General features: G+C 41.7%; 1 protein-coding gene across 1 annotated transcript in view; it reads left to right on the top strand.

The window, feature by feature from the left end:
- Nucleotides 1-2,290: 2,290 nt before the first annotated feature.
- Nucleotides 2,291-16,614, top strand: part of ano11 (anoctamin 11) — a 30,107-nt gene continuing 15,783 nt past the window's right edge. The window contains exons 1-15 of the mRNA XM_061735048.1: nucleotides 2,291-2,367; nucleotides 2,522-2,667; nucleotides 7,022-7,136; nucleotides 7,225-7,418; nucleotides 7,513-7,620; nucleotides 9,384-9,520; nucleotides 9,603-9,660; nucleotides 9,733-9,843; nucleotides 9,926-10,091; nucleotides 10,308-10,398; nucleotides 12,962-13,058; nucleotides 13,135-13,278; nucleotides 13,369-13,506; nucleotides 15,113-15,211; nucleotides 16,385-16,487. Of these exons, the coding sequence (XP_061591032.1) occupies nucleotides 2,536-2,667; nucleotides 7,022-7,136; nucleotides 7,225-7,418; nucleotides 7,513-7,620; nucleotides 9,384-9,520; nucleotides 9,603-9,660; nucleotides 9,733-9,843; nucleotides 9,926-10,091; nucleotides 10,308-10,398; nucleotides 12,962-13,058; nucleotides 13,135-13,278; nucleotides 13,369-13,506; nucleotides 15,113-15,211; nucleotides 16,385-16,487 (1,693 nt within the window). The 5' untranslated portion in view covers nucleotides 2,291-2,367; nucleotides 2,522-2,535. The remainder of the gene's footprint in view (nucleotides 2,368-2,521; nucleotides 2,668-7,021; nucleotides 7,137-7,224; nucleotides 7,419-7,512; nucleotides 7,621-9,383; nucleotides 9,521-9,602; nucleotides 9,661-9,732; nucleotides 9,844-9,925; nucleotides 10,092-10,307; nucleotides 10,399-12,961; nucleotides 13,059-13,134; nucleotides 13,279-13,368; nucleotides 13,507-15,112; nucleotides 15,212-16,384; nucleotides 16,488-16,614) is intronic.

Here is a 16,614-nt window from a genome sequence, read left to right as displayed (position 1 = left end):
CCCCAACAGGACGACACCCGCGTGGGCCCGACAACGGAGGGCCCCAGACCCAGGGATCCCATTCATCCATCCATTCATCTATCCGGTATCTATAATAATAATAATAATAATAATAATAATAATATAAATATACTAATCACAATAATGATGATAACAATAATAATGATAATAATAATATTAATAACCATATTTATATGTAATAATATCAATAAATTATTACATTTTGTTGTCCTGCCAATGGAGGCCCAAATCCTCGGGGGGGGTCCAGCACCGCCAGAAGGCACCTCAGGCTGCGCGGCGAGCCCCCCCAGGCCCGGGCATCGCGACCCACCTATCCCAGGCCGGCGAGGGAACGCGGGTGATGTGGGACCCCCTCCCGCCCCTGGTGTTGAGTGCATGTAATTAATGCAATAAAAACAGGGAGGGGGAGGTCAGAGTATCACACTGACAATGATCCCCCCCCTCCAGAACTAAGTATCCTTGTTAAATGTATTTATTAAATGTTGAATGTGTAGTGTCTACAGTGTTATTAAAACCGTGAGGCGGGGAGTGCCGGGCCACGCGGGACAATGCCCCCCACGCCCCGGAACCCCCACCTGCCTATGTGCGTATGAGTCGTGTAGGGGGGGAAGGAGGGGGAGCGGAGGCCGAAGCCAGGAGGCAGGACCAGCGGAGCCGGCCCTGGAAGGACGCCCACGCTCCCCCACCGGCCATCCAGTTGACGGGGGCCGGCCCTCCGAGCCGGGCCAGGGCCCCACCGTACCTGCACGGGTTGCCCCCGGCGCGGAGGGAAATGAGGGAAATGGTCCAGCATTCCTCCATTCATACTGACAACATAAGACATAGACACCTGAGAATGGCTCTACCCTGCCGCCGCGCCCGCCCGTGCACCCCTCGGCCAGGGGAGGCCCGATCCCCACCGCCATGAGGTACCTCCCCCATAGGCCCCCAAGGCCCCCACCGGCCAGGGACAGGGCCCCACAGCCCACCCACTGCCCCCCCGGGGCCACCAGAGGCCCGCGCCCCAGCAGAATATCATCAGCATGCATAGCAATGATAAGAAATGTCTTTAAAAGAGACTAAAATATGCTGCAAATGGAGCGGATATAAAATTAACAAAATATAAACCCCAAAAAAAACCCTTGTGGCACACCAAAGGTGAGTGATGAAAAAGCGGACCTAAATTTACCACGAGCCACAGAAAATTGTCTTCCAGATAGATAAGAGGAAAACCATTTCAAAGCAGGCCCCGATACCCCATCCCAGCGTTCCAGCCTGTCGAGCAGGACACGATGATCGACGATGTCAAAAGCTGAGGTCAAGTCCAACAACAACAGCATGGAACAACATCCTGCGTCTCTGCATCAGGATGTCATTCATGACTTTAAGAAGCCCTGCAAAAACCAGACTGAAAGTGATCATGGATGCCATGACTATCTGAGGTGGGTGTAAGTTGCTTAGCAACTACTTTTTCTAAGATCTTAGAAATAAATGGCGAGTTTGAGATGGGTCTATAGCTGCTGATAAAGGCTGGACAAGGGACAGACAGAGAGACGGCTGGGGGACAGACAACTTCTCGGAGTTCTGACTTTTTCAATAAAAAAAGGCCAGGAATTTTTCACAATCATCATTTGAGAGAACAGGAACAGCAGGAGGAGTAACAATAATGCTAATGCTAAACACCTTAGGATCACAGCTGCTCGCATGCAGCCCTCGCATCTCTAGTGTTCTTTATCTTATCTCCACTTTAAGCCCCCAAGTGATTTTTATATTGTCCATTTTTCTCCATCCTTCTTCCAGCTCTTATCAATAACCCTGACGCTTTGAAGACATCCAATTTGAAGGTTTGACACCAGTGTTTTAAGGCTTTTAAAAATGTTATTCTCATGCCAGTTAGAAGAAACAGTTGAGCAGGATGGAGCTCTGTGGTGGTTAATAATTTATATAAACATTGTGCAGCGTTTAAAGCTAACCATATGAAGCGTATAACACAGCTTGTGTGAAGGAGGGAAAGCTGAGAAATATAAGAAACATCAAATAGCTCACTGTCATATTTGTAATGTCCTACATTACTCAGAAAGGAAAGTTGCTGCAACTGGGGACCGGACTCCCCCCGTCTCTGATCCTGGCTGAATGTTACATTATTGATGACGCTGAAATGCACAATTTATATTTCCCCTGCTGAGATGCAGTGAAGCTGTGGAAGCTGTTGCGCGGGTATTAGATCTATTACGGTAGTCCACGGCCAATGCAGAGGAGCCAGGGAGCTGGAGGGATGCAGAGAGAAAGAAGAGGAAGGAGGAGAGGAGAGCCCAGACTGCTGCAGACCAACACACCGGTAGCAGCCTGATTCTCTCTGCTGCAAAGGTTCAGTGTTATGCTCTTGTTTTTTTAATGCCACTTTCTTTAATCACGCAGTCGTCTGTGAATTCATTTCAAACTAAGCACTGATTTTCTCTCTTTTTATTTATTGCAGTACATTTTATGTGAATCATTGATGCATGCATGTGTCTCATCACAGGACTTTTGGGCATCATGCTGAGGAAGAGCTCGGAGCCGCTGAAAGGCGACAGAGAGGTGCTGCTGGACCTGGACAACTGCAGTGAAGCACAACCCTCAGACAACTACGGCAGTCTGCACAACGGGGCTTACATCCCACCGCGATTTGTAAGTCTTTTTTATCCCTACAATACTTCAGTATTCTATTGTGAGTTTGCATAAATGTTAAAAATAGCTGCAAGTCCAGTAAATGGCCTTCAGTTACTCTACCTCAGCCTTTTATACCTGCGTGTTCATTCAACATGTCTCCAGGATCTGGAAAGGCTCTCACCCTTCGGTAAATGTCTGTTGCAGTAGATCCAACAGTATTTTTTTAATGTCCACAAGATCAATAGTGAGACGTCACTTAATTGCACTTAGATTTGTTTCCTGTTGTATTAGGATGATTGCTCAGCGGCTGATCAGAACTGGCTGCTGCTCCTGGAAGTCTAATCGCGTCAACCCCACTAAATACATAATTTCATAGTGGTAATGAGACCCACGCCCCCTGACACGTCCGGCCTTGAGTGTGGAGGTTTTTACTGAGTGGATGGCAATCTCATTCTTGTAAAGTGTTCAAAGTATCGTCAGTGGAAGCATAAGAGGCTGATAGTGCAGTTAGGGCCAATCCCAAAACAACCCCTACTTTCTACCACTAGCCCTCCCTCACTACCCCTACCCCTAAAAAAGAAGCCACAGATTTTAGGGCACTTGAAATCTTCCCAGGGGCCTGTCCCAATACTCCCACTTTCCCTACTTTTCAGCACCACCCCTAAATTTTGCGTGCTACATCACTGCGTGGTTTACGTTCGGGTACGTAAGCGACTGCGTAGTTACGTTTGCACATACGTCACACCATATCAGGAAGCCGAGAGCCAAAAGCTGTTTTAATTTCAGCTGTAGGGCTGTTAATATGCCACTTTATTAAGTTTTAATATTTTTTCCAGCGTAAAAGTAACCATTAAGATCCCCAACCTGGGCTCAGTTTATCCAAATAACGCCTGTTAAGAAATTTGATCCGATGTTTTCGGAGAAGAGCCGCCGGCCCCGGGGAGCAGCAGCAGCAGAAGCAGCTCACGTACAGACGTGATCGCCAGGTCAACCTGCGCCGTCGTCCCAGGGAGAAACCTCCAGCTCTGTGGAGAATTAGCGCTGGCTGAAATAAATCATTTAGGAAAATAAATGTTGGTTTAATAGATGAAATCTAACAGTTGTAGCTACGCCTGTTAAGAAATTTGCTCCGAAAATTTCATGATTTCTGCCTGCCTGCCGGCTTTGGAGCTGATTTATGGTTCCACGTTAAATCGACGCAGAGCCTACAGCGTAGGGTACGGCGTACGGCGCGCGTCGCTGCGTAACCTACGCGATAGGCTCTGCGTTGGTGTAACGCAGAACCATAAATCAGCCTTTATTTTGCCGAGGTTTGAAAAAGACTTCGCAACAACGGGTAAACGAGTGATTATGTACATCCACTGAGTGAATATTATGAAAGTAAAATATATATTTCTCGCTAGAAATGTAATCAAAACGCATTTTTATGCAGAAACTAACTCAAAATATTGATTTTATTCACTAAAAAATAAGAAATGTCCGCCATGTTTTTTTTTTGATTCAGTCCGCAAATGACGAAAAGCATTCTGGGAAATTATTCTGGCCCTCGGTCAGCTAGTGTGCATCTGAAAACCCTTGCTCTGTAGGGCCAGATTCATATCCACTACCCCTAAATAAACACACTCCCCCTAGGTGAAAAGAGGAATTGGGACACCACTACCCTCACGGGAACACGCAAAATTTAGGGGTAGGGCTGAAAATTAGGGGTAGTGGGTGTATTGGGACAGGGCCTTAGTATTTAGCTATGTGTGCCAAAGAGCAAAGACATCAGCAATAATATGAGAGAAGCGATCATTGTTGCCACCTGGAAAAGGTTTAAAAAGGCCAATTATACATTTGGACTCTATTATTCTTCAAGTTGACCTTAAGGTCAGACCTTCCACTGCTCAGAACCCTAACCCCCTCAAAAGAAAACCCTTACAGTTAAATCGCAGAGTGGTATGGAGATTCACTTGAACTCTTGCGGAGTTAAAGCACAGAAAACCTTTAAAGCAAACACCTTGAATTTACCTGGTTTTCAGATGTGCCGATAGTCCAGTTAACACAAAACGCTTATTTCTCATTTCCATGTCACTGACACTGGATGTGACGGTCGGCCATATGACCCAGGCCCCCCTTCACGGACTCTCACACCTCTCCCCATCCCAAATGTATCATAGGTACAAAATGACAGTATAACAACAAGCCATTTAACTTCACAACCTTTATCAATAATAACAAATGTACTGTATGTATAGATACAGTAGTTTGACTATATAAGTCAAATACAATAAAAAACTTTGACCTGAAATAAATAAATATTAATAAAACTTCAACCTGAAATAAATACACAAACAAATCTGAGTAACAAATAGCCATCAATTATTCATCAAAACAAAGAAACTACCACCACCTCAATCCCCCACAAAAAACTGATATATGGTATTATTTTTATTACATTATATATCGGCTAAAGTTTTTAGCTTATATACGATCACCAACTGGTCATTTGACCACTATTTTTCAACAGAGGGTGATAACAAGGCTCTCAATAACTGTTAAACCGCTGGAAAAACACAATTCTCCAGTCTAGACAGAGACTGGAGACAGATTCTCATGAGTGGCAGTTTAGGTGTTTCTACCACAAACTTTTATTTCAATAACATACCCAACTTCAAGTGAAGCACCAGTTTCCTGTGTTTTGTCTTATTCTTTTCTCCTGATTCGTGATGTCTTTTGTACGACATGTTGAAATCTCACCTTCTGTCGCTCTGCAAGAGTCTGCCTGCAGGCGCCCCCGCTCTGATTGGTCAGATGTCATTGCGCGGTCAGATTACAGGGGTGCGTATGCGCTACCGTGCAAATGCGGCCCTTCGTGCAAAATGTGGTCTCCGTTGAAAGATGAGGCCTTACACACAGCACATGTTCTGATATGACCAGATATGACCAGGATGCTTTTCTTTTGAATAATCATTTCAATGATCATCTGCCGCCTTCGTCTTCTGTTAACTATTTTCGCAAAAGATTTGTAGCAGCAGTCGCAATAATTTTTTCAATACTAAAGATGTTTTCATCCATCTTCTTCAAAGTTGAGATCTTATTCTTTGTTTTGAAGAGAAGTCTCGCAGGATGAGATTAAAAAGTAATCTCGCGGGATGTCCTTTTATGAGAAAGATGCTCACCGGCCCCCTGCGGCGGTACCTTGTCACAATTTCAGGATTCTGACCTTTGTCTTGCGACAAAAGTGTCATGGAAATCCACCTCCAGTCTTTTCAAGCCCCAGTAAGAAGGTTTAGTGTTTAAGTTCATGACATTTAACTAATTGGATTTAGAAAGACTGAACAAGTGTGGCTTGTTTGAGAGGATGACCTGGGGTTGTCTCTCTAAAACAACATGAAAACACAGTTTAGCTTTGTGAAGATGTGTCTTAATACAACCAGTACTCGAGTTGAGGGGGTTTGAGGGGGGATGAGGGGGGATGAAGGGGGATGGCATCTCTCGTGAAATAAAACAGTCAAAATCATCCCCCCTGTAAAACTGCCATCCCCCCTTTCCATCCCTTATGTAATTTCATCAATTAATGTGGTATTACTGCTATTTCAACATTTAGAGTCATCACCAGAAAAATAACACCAGAAAAATAACACCAGAAAAATAACTTATTTGACAATTTTCACCTGTTTCAAGTTAATTTTCACTTGAAATAAGTAGAAAAATCTGCCAGTGGGACAAGATTTATCTTCTCATTACAAGCAAAAAAATCTTGTTGGCAGATTTTTCTACTTATTTTAAGTGAAAATCTACTTGAAACAGGTGAAAATTGTTGTTTTTTTTTCCAGTGATGACTCTTGTTTTAAGTGTAATGAGATTTTTTACTAAAATGAGACATTTTAACTAGAAATAAGACAAATATTCTTGTTAAGATTTTGAGTTTTTGCAGTGATCCGTTTTACTTATCCTGTGAAGGACAGAGTCATATTGATAAGTTCAGAAAACTGTTTTTTATTGTTGTGTTTTGATGTATTTGATGTAAGCCCAGTGGATATTTAAAGCTTACAGAAGGCTGCATTTAACTGCTGCTATGTCATTCCTGCAGTATTTCTGCAGGTGTTTTGGTCACTGCTATTATTTGTAATATATTATATTATTTGTATTCAACACAAATTATCTGTCCCCAAATGATAAAAATCCACCATCCACCCTGATTTTTTTTTACAACTCGAGTACTGAATACAACCATCAGAACAGGAATATGCATGGATTGTATCTTTGGTAATGTAAAAAAGCTCAGCTGCTCAAGAGTTCACAGTTCAAGTCCATCAAAAGGGAATAAGCTGCTCCACGTGTGAAAGTGGGTAGATTGTTGCGTTCTTTACTTCTTTTGTGTTTTCAGTTTTCAGCTGCAAATGAGGACGCTGATGATCCCGTTTATGTCCACTGCGACCCGAGAGGCAACCAGACGGCTCCGCAGGCCGGGAACTACTTCAGAGATGGGAGAACTAAAATCGGTCGGCACCATCAGAACCTCCCACCGTATCAGTCATATCTCTCTGGTGAATAATTACTAATAATTCTGGCCTTTGCCTCTGGGTTTAGACTTTGTGCTGGTGTGGGAGATCCGCGCCAGGAGGAAGCGGCGAGGGAAGGGCAGAGCCGAGGTGACCGGTGGGGAGGGGGACGCTGTTCCCCCGGGGGAGAGCAGCAGGTCTGAACGGAGGAAAGCACAACTGGCACAGTGGAGGGACAAGTTCGTTCAAAACCTGGAGATGGCTGGGCTGCTCATGGAGAAGGTGGCAAAGCTGATTTCATCAAGTCGGAGTCCTCCAGATTATTTCTCTTGATTTATTAGTGAATAACTTTTCTCTCACCTCTGTTTCTTTTTAGGAGGAAAAAGCAAATGAGAAGAAAACCATTCATTTTCTAAAAATAAGCGCTCCCTGGGACGTGTTGGTCTATTATGCTGAGGAGCTTTGCCTTAGAGCTCCACTGCAGGTCAGAAAAGATGTTTCTCCTTCATCACCTCCAAACTAATTTCATGCCCTTCACAGATGTGAAAGGCTGGATGCTTTTATAACCACACAGCACCATCAGCAAGGCTGTATTATTTTTACGATTTACTTTATACTAACATATCTACCTAAAGAAATTTAGAGGACTAACACATGTTCACACACTGGACTGAAAGTTAAAAGCAATGACAACATTTTTCTTGCCAGTCTTGTTAAGCATTGTGATGCACTTAAAGGTAGGGTAAGTAATTCAATGTGCTTTTTCTAACCCAAAAACATTTTTGATCACATTTAGTGAATATCTAGTCCCCATAAGCTCGCTCCCATCTCTTGAATGAGTGGACTATTAAATATTTTAAAAGATAAAGTATGCTGGAATCAAACAGAGTGAAGACTCCTGCCCCACAAACCATAACAACCATTGCTCTAGCCCAGGGGTCGGCAACCCGCAGCTCTAGAGCCGCATGCGGCTCTTTAGCGCCGCCCTAGTGGCTCCTGGAGCTTTTTCAAAAATGTTTGACCTTTTTTTCCCTTTTTCCTTCTTTCTTTCTTTCTTTCTTTCTTTCTTTCTTTCTTTCTTTCTTTCTTTCTTTCTTTCTTTCTTTCTTTCTTTCTTTCTTTCTTTCTTTCTTTCTTTCTTTCTTTCTTTCTTTCTTTCTTTCTTTCTTTTATTCTTCTTTTTTTCCTTTTTTTCCTTTTTATTTCTTCTTTTTCTCTTTTTTTCTTCCTTTTTCCTTTACCTTTTTAATCTCTTTAATCTTGAAATTTTGACTTTTTTCTCGACATTTCGACTTTTTTCACGAAAATTCTGACTATTTCCTCGACATTTTGACTTTTTTCTCGAAATTTTGACTTTTTTCTCGAAATTTTGACTTTTTTCTCGACATTTCGCCTTTCGCCATTTGCCTTCATTCTAAGGCTTATACAAGACTTTTTATTTTTTGCGGCTCCAGACATATTTGTTTTTTTGTGTTTTTGTTTCAATATGGCTCTTTCAACATTTTGGGTTGCCGACCCTTGATCTAGCTAATCAGTCAGTACGTTTACATGCACTAACAGAAAGTTGAATTGTTGCCTGAATCCCACCGATATTTAATATTTAAAAGCCATATATACACTTTAGTCGGGCTATAGTCGAACCGAACTGAAGCTCTTGAGATCGAGCTATTAGTGCCAGATAATGCATCCTAATCCGAGTTATTCCAGCATGTATACGCCATGCTTAGCCGAGCTAGTGACTGCCCCGGGACTCTCCCTTCTGGAAGTGACGACGCCACGAAACTCAGAATATCAACACAGTAGGAGAAGAAGAAGACAATAAACAAAGAAGGAACCAGAAGAACACCAACGCAAAAGTGCGTGTGGCGCCACCTAATATAACGGAGTCGAACGCACCTTACGATCGATTGTCTTCTTGTGCATGTATACTTGGATTTCTGGGAAACTCCAGTTTAATCCTTAGCTAGATTGTTGCCAATAGCTTGATTTAGATGTGCATGAAACCGCACTGACTGACAGGGCGAGAGTTCATGTTCATGGTTGGTTGTTTTTTCTTGGAGAGAGGGGCTAGCTTTGTGCGCTTTTTTTTTTCCTGGTTCACATAATCCAAACCTCCATCCAGAAATTGATTTTAATCTTTAAAATACAGTTGATGTTAACAGCAGTTACCGCGTTGCCACAATGATTTTGTATATTTGAAAAAAAAAAAAATCTCGAGACTGAAAAAATGAGTTTTTTGGCTCTCAGGCACAACAACATCTGGACTTAAACACATCTGCCCTGGTGATGAAAAGACTATGCATACCCAACGTGATGAGGGAGTCGGTGCCAAACAGGCCGCTGGACTATTACACATGTGCCTTCCGCAAATCAAAGATGAACAGGTGAGTTTGGGGCGACTGCAGTTAAACTGTGGGATCAGTTTACTGTACGTGAGGGTGTTTTTATCTTTATTTTCTATTCTAGATTCCTCGGATATGAAAACCAGGAGAATTATTTCAGTAACACTCAGAGACACCGTGTTGTAAGTAACACAAGACTCCAAGCATAGTTGTATGTTGAGCAGCTTGTGAGAGCATTTAGTTTGTTTTTTCAGTTGTACGAGATCCTAGCAAGGACCGTGTACGGCAAAAGGAAGAGGGCTGAGGTTGGTGTGGACAGACTGGTGAATGAAGGCGCGTACACGGCAGCGTTCCCCCTTCATGAGGTCAGATAAGATCCTCCGGTGGACACCAGCTAACCGATGGCATCTTCCCTCTCTAACCGGCAGCGTGTGCGTTGTCCTGCAGGGGCCTTTCCAGCTCCCGGATCACGAGATCCGCCCTGACGATCTGAACCAGAGGCAGGTTCTTTACTACTACTGGGCCCGCTGGTGGAAATGGTACAAGTATCAGCCGCTTGACCATATCAGAGAGTACTACGGAGAGAAGATTGCACTCTACTTTGCATGGCTGGGTAAATATTAACAAATATTTACACAGAAGTATCTTAGATGTGACCATTTTTTAATGGGAAGTGATTTACAAAGTCCAATAAGAAGATGTGGATGTGGAGAAAACGTCAGATCATTATACGTGGAGTGATCTGAGACTCACTGCAGCTGTATGATGCTGCATCCTCTCCCTGCTTCCACTGAGAGCTGCAGTCTGACAAAGCTCTGCATCCCTGCAGGTTTCTACACTGCCTGGCTGCTGCCGGCAGCTCTGGTCGGAACCCTGATCTTCATTTCTGGAGTCATGTCCATGAGCACCAACACGCCAGCGTGAGTTTGCACCCGCAACACCAGACACACCTTTTTTTTTTTTTTTTTCATAAGAGGCTGACAATATTTAATCAATTTGTGCCCCTTATTCACTGTGAAAAACAAAGATACAAAAAACATGTTTTCTAAACAATAACAGAGACAGTTCTCAATACTTTGACATTTAAAAATTACCATTAGTGTAACAAAATGTATTACTTAATAATGATTATTTTTTTAAATCTCAAAGTTAACTGCGACCACCATATTACATGTAAAATTGTCAAGAATACATTTATAGATTAACTATAGGTTCACCCATATTTTATTTTAATGTATTTTGTTTGTTCTTTAACTTTCATTAGAATATATAAAGATGCATCTTAGATCTACATTTCTCAGTTGACTTCGGATGAACAGAATTTAATAGAAGGATGCATGTTCAACCCCATTTTTATCTTCAAATTAAAATTCAAAATACTTGAACAAGAGACTTACAGTCCAGTATCGTGGTTGTTATGTAAAAATCTGTTTCCTAATTTAGCAACTCCGATATTGACGACATAGAACTATTTCAAATCACCAAGCGCCACGATTTTCCATGGAGTTGTACATTTGTATTTTATTTTGTTTTGGGAGCCAGTTGCATCGTTCCTGCTCAGAACCGTTTGAAAACCTGCACTTGCAGGCCACATCGGATATCTGCTGCCAGCCGTCCATCAGCACTTAGCCTGCAGGCATGGAATTAGCATTGATCTGCTTATCAGACGTCTCACCCAAAGAAAGCATCATAACTTTTCCTCTAAGGCGTGAGGATTTCTGAGAAAATAGACTGAAATGTAACACTTATTTGGAAATACACTCTGAATGTTTATTATACACATCTGACTCGAGCCAGTGGGCTTTATTTTGGAGTACGTGCACTGTTGTGTGCCACATCATATTGCCATTTTAGTTGTTTACTGATATATTTTGTATTATTTGTATTACACGCAGAGAGAGAGAGAGACGTAACTAAACATTTCAGATTTAGTCTAAATGACACGCTGCTGGTAGGAACTACTTTTTTCATTTTTATAGTAGTTCTTATTTTGTTTATTATTCTCTTATTTATTTTAATGGTTTTATTATGTTTTTAGTGATGGAAGCACCTTTTTCAAACACTCTGTTTTTCTGTTGTTGTAACAGCTTGGCTATATTGTGAATGAGGCCGCTACGTCAGTATACTTCTGACTTTAAAATGAATAGCTAAATAAGTGACTCTGATGTCTTGTATTCTTAAATTATCTAGAATACACACATTTTTCTTAGATTTTCCGGGCATATCAGATGTATTTGCACAATGTTTCAGTATCGAATCGGTATCGCCAATACCAGCCTGAATTTTACTCAACATCAGATTGGAAAGGAAATCGGTGGTATTAGTCTCTAATCAGTGGGTGGGGCTAAAACAAGGGGGTATCCAAAAAGATAGAGCGTTACCTGTGAAAGAGGTGTGCTCTGAAAACACTCCCTTCAGAACTTGGTACTTCCCCCCGATGAAATTAAATTAAATTAAATAATCGACCAATCAGAATTTTAGTCGAGCCAGGCCACATCGACTAATAAATCAACCAGTGAACTGGGAGATTACAGCCCTATTGTTTTTAAGATTACAATAGAATATCGTGGGTTTCCTTTCTGTTCATTTAACCAATCCCTTTGGTCTCCCATTTTTAACTTTGAGTATATTATATGTCCTCATTTGTTTTTATCCATCCCACATGTGGGATTTGTTTTCCTGGCGTAACCAGTACTCCAGTTGAGGAGGGATGGCATCCCCTCCTGAAATAAAAACAGTCAAAATCATCCCCCCTGTAAAACTGCCATCCCCCCTTTCCATCCCTTATGTCATTTCATCAATGAATGTGGTTTTACTGTTATTTCAACATTTAGAGTCATCACCAGAAAAATAACACCAGAAAAATAACTTATTTGACAATTTTCACCTGTTTCAAGTAAAATTTCACTTGAAATAAGTAGAAAAATCTGCCAGTGGGACAAGATTTATCTTCTCATTACAAGCAAAAGAATCTTGTTCCACTGGCAGACTTTTCTACTTATTTTAAGTGAAAATCTACTTGAAACAGGTAAAAAATGTTGTTTTTTCCAGTGATGAGTCTTGTTTTAAGTATAATGAGTTTTTTTTTACTAAAATGAGACATTTTAACTAGAAATAAGACAAATATTCTTGTTAAGATTTTGAGTTTTTGCAGTGATCCATTTTACTTATCCTGTGAAGGACAGAGGCATATTGATAAGTTCAGAAAACTGTTTTTTATTGTTGTGTTTTGATGTATTTGATGTAAGCCCAGTGGATATTTAAAGCTTACAGAAGGCTGCATTTAACTGCTGCTATGTCATTCCTGCAGTATTTCTGCAGGTGTTTTGGTCACTGATATTATTTGTAATATATTATATTATTTGTAACCAGCACAAATTATCTGTCGCCACATGATAAAATCCACCATCCCCCCTGATTTTTTTTTTTTTTTTTACAACTTGAGTACTGGGCGTAACTCATTTGCATCTGTGTGTCTGTCAGGGAGGAAATCTGCGGCAGCGGCGCTAATTACCTGATGTGTCCACTCTGTAAAACGTGTACGGCCTGGAACATGTCGGACATCTGCACCATGGCGAAGGTGAAGAGCGTTCTCTCCTTTAACCTGTCTGCAACTCTGCTGGGGGAGACTCACGGCTTGTCTTTGGTCACTGCAGTTGGGCTACCTGTTCGACCACCCGGGCACCGTGTTCTTCAGCGTGTTCATGTCCTTCTGGGCCGTGACCTTCCTGGAGTACTGGAAGCGGAAGATGGCGACCCTGGCTCACCACTGGGACTGCATGGACTTTCATGAGGAGGAGGTCTCCTGCTTCGTTTTGTGCAGCATCAGTGCACCGGTACCACGTCGTCACGTTTCACGGTTTCGTGTCATCTGTGCTGTGTTCCTTCAGGAGCGTCCTCGGCCAGAGTTTGCAGCCATGGCCCCCACCATGGAGCAGAACCCAGTGACGGGGGTCAAAGAGCCCTACTTCCCAGAAACTACCAGGCTGTCGCGCATGTTCACCGGCTCCATGGTCATCGTCCTCATGGTGCGTTGCAGCTCATGTTTTTGAAGTATGCTTCTAGCCTTGTTATTGTATGAATGTTATTTTATCCATATTTCTCCATATTTCCATATTTCTGTTAACATTGATCTAATTGTAAAATGTAAGGTTGCAATAACACATTTCAATGAACTCCTATATACAGATATATATTTTTTTAGTGTAGAAAGTGGAAAAATATTTTCAACTGCACACTAGCGGCATCGTTTAAGTTAATATTCAGTCTCATTATCTTAGGTTTCTGTGAAAACGGTCCGTTTTTTCTTAGTGTCTCGTGAGCTTTTACTGTTGTCATCCTCATGACGTGACATGACATGACATGACTTAAAAACTGCATTTCTCCAAGGTTAGCTTCTATGTTTTGGAAATTGTGTGTATTTCCATTAAAAGGAGTTCAATGCCGATTTTGAACGTTGAAGACAAACATTGGAAATCCAGAAAAAGGTAACTATGTATTAAAGGAGCAATGTGTAACGTTTTTAAATTTAAACTCCACCTTCCAATCAAAATGGGGGAAGTATAGCTGGGAGAAGCGGGTCGGTATACTCATGCTCACGCATACGAAAATGTGCTGTCAATTAAATTCCAAATGTTTCATAATTAAAACCCAAACTCTGATACTCAAAATATAGAATCTGCAACCAAGGAATCAAACTCTCGAACGGAGATGCAGTCGTTTTTCCTAGTTACACATCTCTTTTCTCACCATCATTTCTAAAACCGTCACTCCAGTTCTGAGCCGTCTTTCTGATTTGTGCTTTTTCTTTTTGACTTTGCAATTCTGAAACGATTCAAATCGCTGCTGAATCTACTTGACGTCATAATAACTTGTCCATCCAAAATGTTCAGCGAAACAAAAATCTGCAGCAGTTTACTTACAAATCTAAAAGAAACATTGAAAGTTCCTCACTTTTTTTTAGTTGTCAAAGAGCCGGCTCCAACGGGTGAAAGCACCGCCGATATTTACTCTGGTTTTATTTCCGAACAAGGCTTTTTCCCTGGACCGAGTGGTTCTGGTGGTCAAAGTTCTCTTCAGCCTCCAGTGCTGTTTCTGTTTACCCTCAAAACTTTGGGCCGGTACGTACATGACTGACAACAAGTTCAAGTACAACTGCAAACCGTACTGTTTCTAAGTCTCATCACGTTGTACTGAGATCGCTCACTACTGCCACACATGGCAGAATCTGGTATTACAAGACAAGAAGGTTGTTCTTTAGCGCGCTAACTCAGAACGTATCTCAACAGCCAAATATGAAGTCATCGTTTTTGTGACGCTTCCTTCACTCTCTTCCTGCTTTTAGGTTGTTTGTGGATATTTTAACCCACAATCTTACACATTGGTCTTTTAAATGAACAGTGATCAGCTATTATTCGCTGGATGTGTGGGTGATCAGTGTTCATGTAGAAAGTACTGATTAACAATTAACTGCCAATGTCCAGCTCGGTGAAAACCTAAGTTTGAACCAACCAGTGTGTGGTATGCAAACATAAGGAATCTAGTTAACCGTACATGACAATGACGATGGATAAACCTTTGTTTTCACACATGAAATATATTCATTTTCTAATGCACCCATTTGTCTCCTCTCAGCTGTGCGTGGTGATAATCTTCCTGGTGACGGTGGTCATGTGCCGCGGTATCATCAGTGTGATGATGTACCACACAGGGAGCCCTGTGCTGCGGACGGAGGTATGTAGGCGCTAAGCAGCTGGTGTGCAGGCAGAAATTTGAATTTTGTTTGTTCACAGTTCAGTTCAGTATAGTTTTAATCTTGGATCAGTTCAGCTGAATTTAATCCAGTTCCTTTCATTTCAGTTCAACATGTAAACCACTATCCCAGTAGTCTAGATATCCAGACATAGCTACTTCCTGCAAATTTAAATTCGCTGTGCAGGTACATCCAACTACCACTCGCTGGAGCTCATTAACTACGCCCAAAAGTCATTGGGAGCCAATCAAATCAGTCTATCTTTGTAGAGAAAGTCTGGGCGGGTTTAAGGCGATGATGATGATGATGGTGATGATGATGATGATGATGGTGATGGTGATGATGATGATGATGATGATGATGATGATGATGATGATGATGATGATGATGATGATGATGATGATGGTGATGATGATGATGGTGGTGATGGTGATGGTGATGACGACGACAGAGCGGCAACTGGATGCAAACAGTGCAGATGCTGCAGCTGAGGCTTCACAGTTGTTTGGATCTCTCCGGATACGTGACCTTGTTCGTGGCTCTGATTGGTCGTAGCGCTGACCAACTGTGTGCAAAGGCAGTTTGATAAGCAGCCGATGGTGGATAAGGAGGCCCTGTGGCCCTTTTCTAGATGTGGGACTGGTCTGTCAGGCTACTATCCCAGGTCACCTCAGGTCACCTCACAAAGAAAGCAAACAAGTTTGGTAAAAGTGCACTTCCAACTAGTTCAGTCAGTTTTTCTAATCCAGTTATGTTCATGTTAGTTTTTGATATTTGATCAATTATCATAAGAAGAATAAACTAGAACGGTGGTTTACAATGCTGGTCCTCTGGCATGTTTTAGATATCTTTCTGCTTCTGATGACTGTATCACCAACAGACTAGCTGTTTCTTTTTCTTCTTTTTTTTAAAAATCAACTGCATTTCTATTATATATCAGAGGAGGGAAATCTGCATGTTTTAAACTGGAGCCTGACCAATATAGGATTTTTGAGACTGATGCCATTTCTGTATCTGGTGAGGTAAAAGCTGATATTCGGATATACTAGCCTATATATATATATATATATATATATATATATATATATATATATATATATATATATATATATATATATATATATATATGTGTGTGTGTGTGTCTGCCCCTCCAGGCGGCGACCATAGCCAACATCTCCAGCAGCGTTGTGAATCTGGGCCTCATCCTGTTGATGGGGCAGGTCTACACGGCGTTAGCTGAGCAGCTCACCAAGTGGGGTAAGAATCAATGCTACTTAATAACCCAGTGCTGGATATTTACATCAGCTTGACTTCTATTAAATCAGAGAGCAGATGAAAATCATAAATCTGTCTACAGCGAGGGAGTCAAACTTGCATCTTCTCA

Source organism: Cololabis saira, chromosome 12 (assembly GCF_033807715.1).
Source record: "Cololabis saira isolate AMF1-May2022 chromosome 12, fColSai1.1, whole genome shotgun sequence".
NCBI classification, from domain to species: Eukaryota; Metazoa; Chordata; class Actinopteri; order Beloniformes; family Belonidae; genus Cololabis; species Cololabis saira.
Note: the sequence above shows the minus strand (reverse complement) of the source record. Positions and strands in the feature narration are given on the sequence as shown.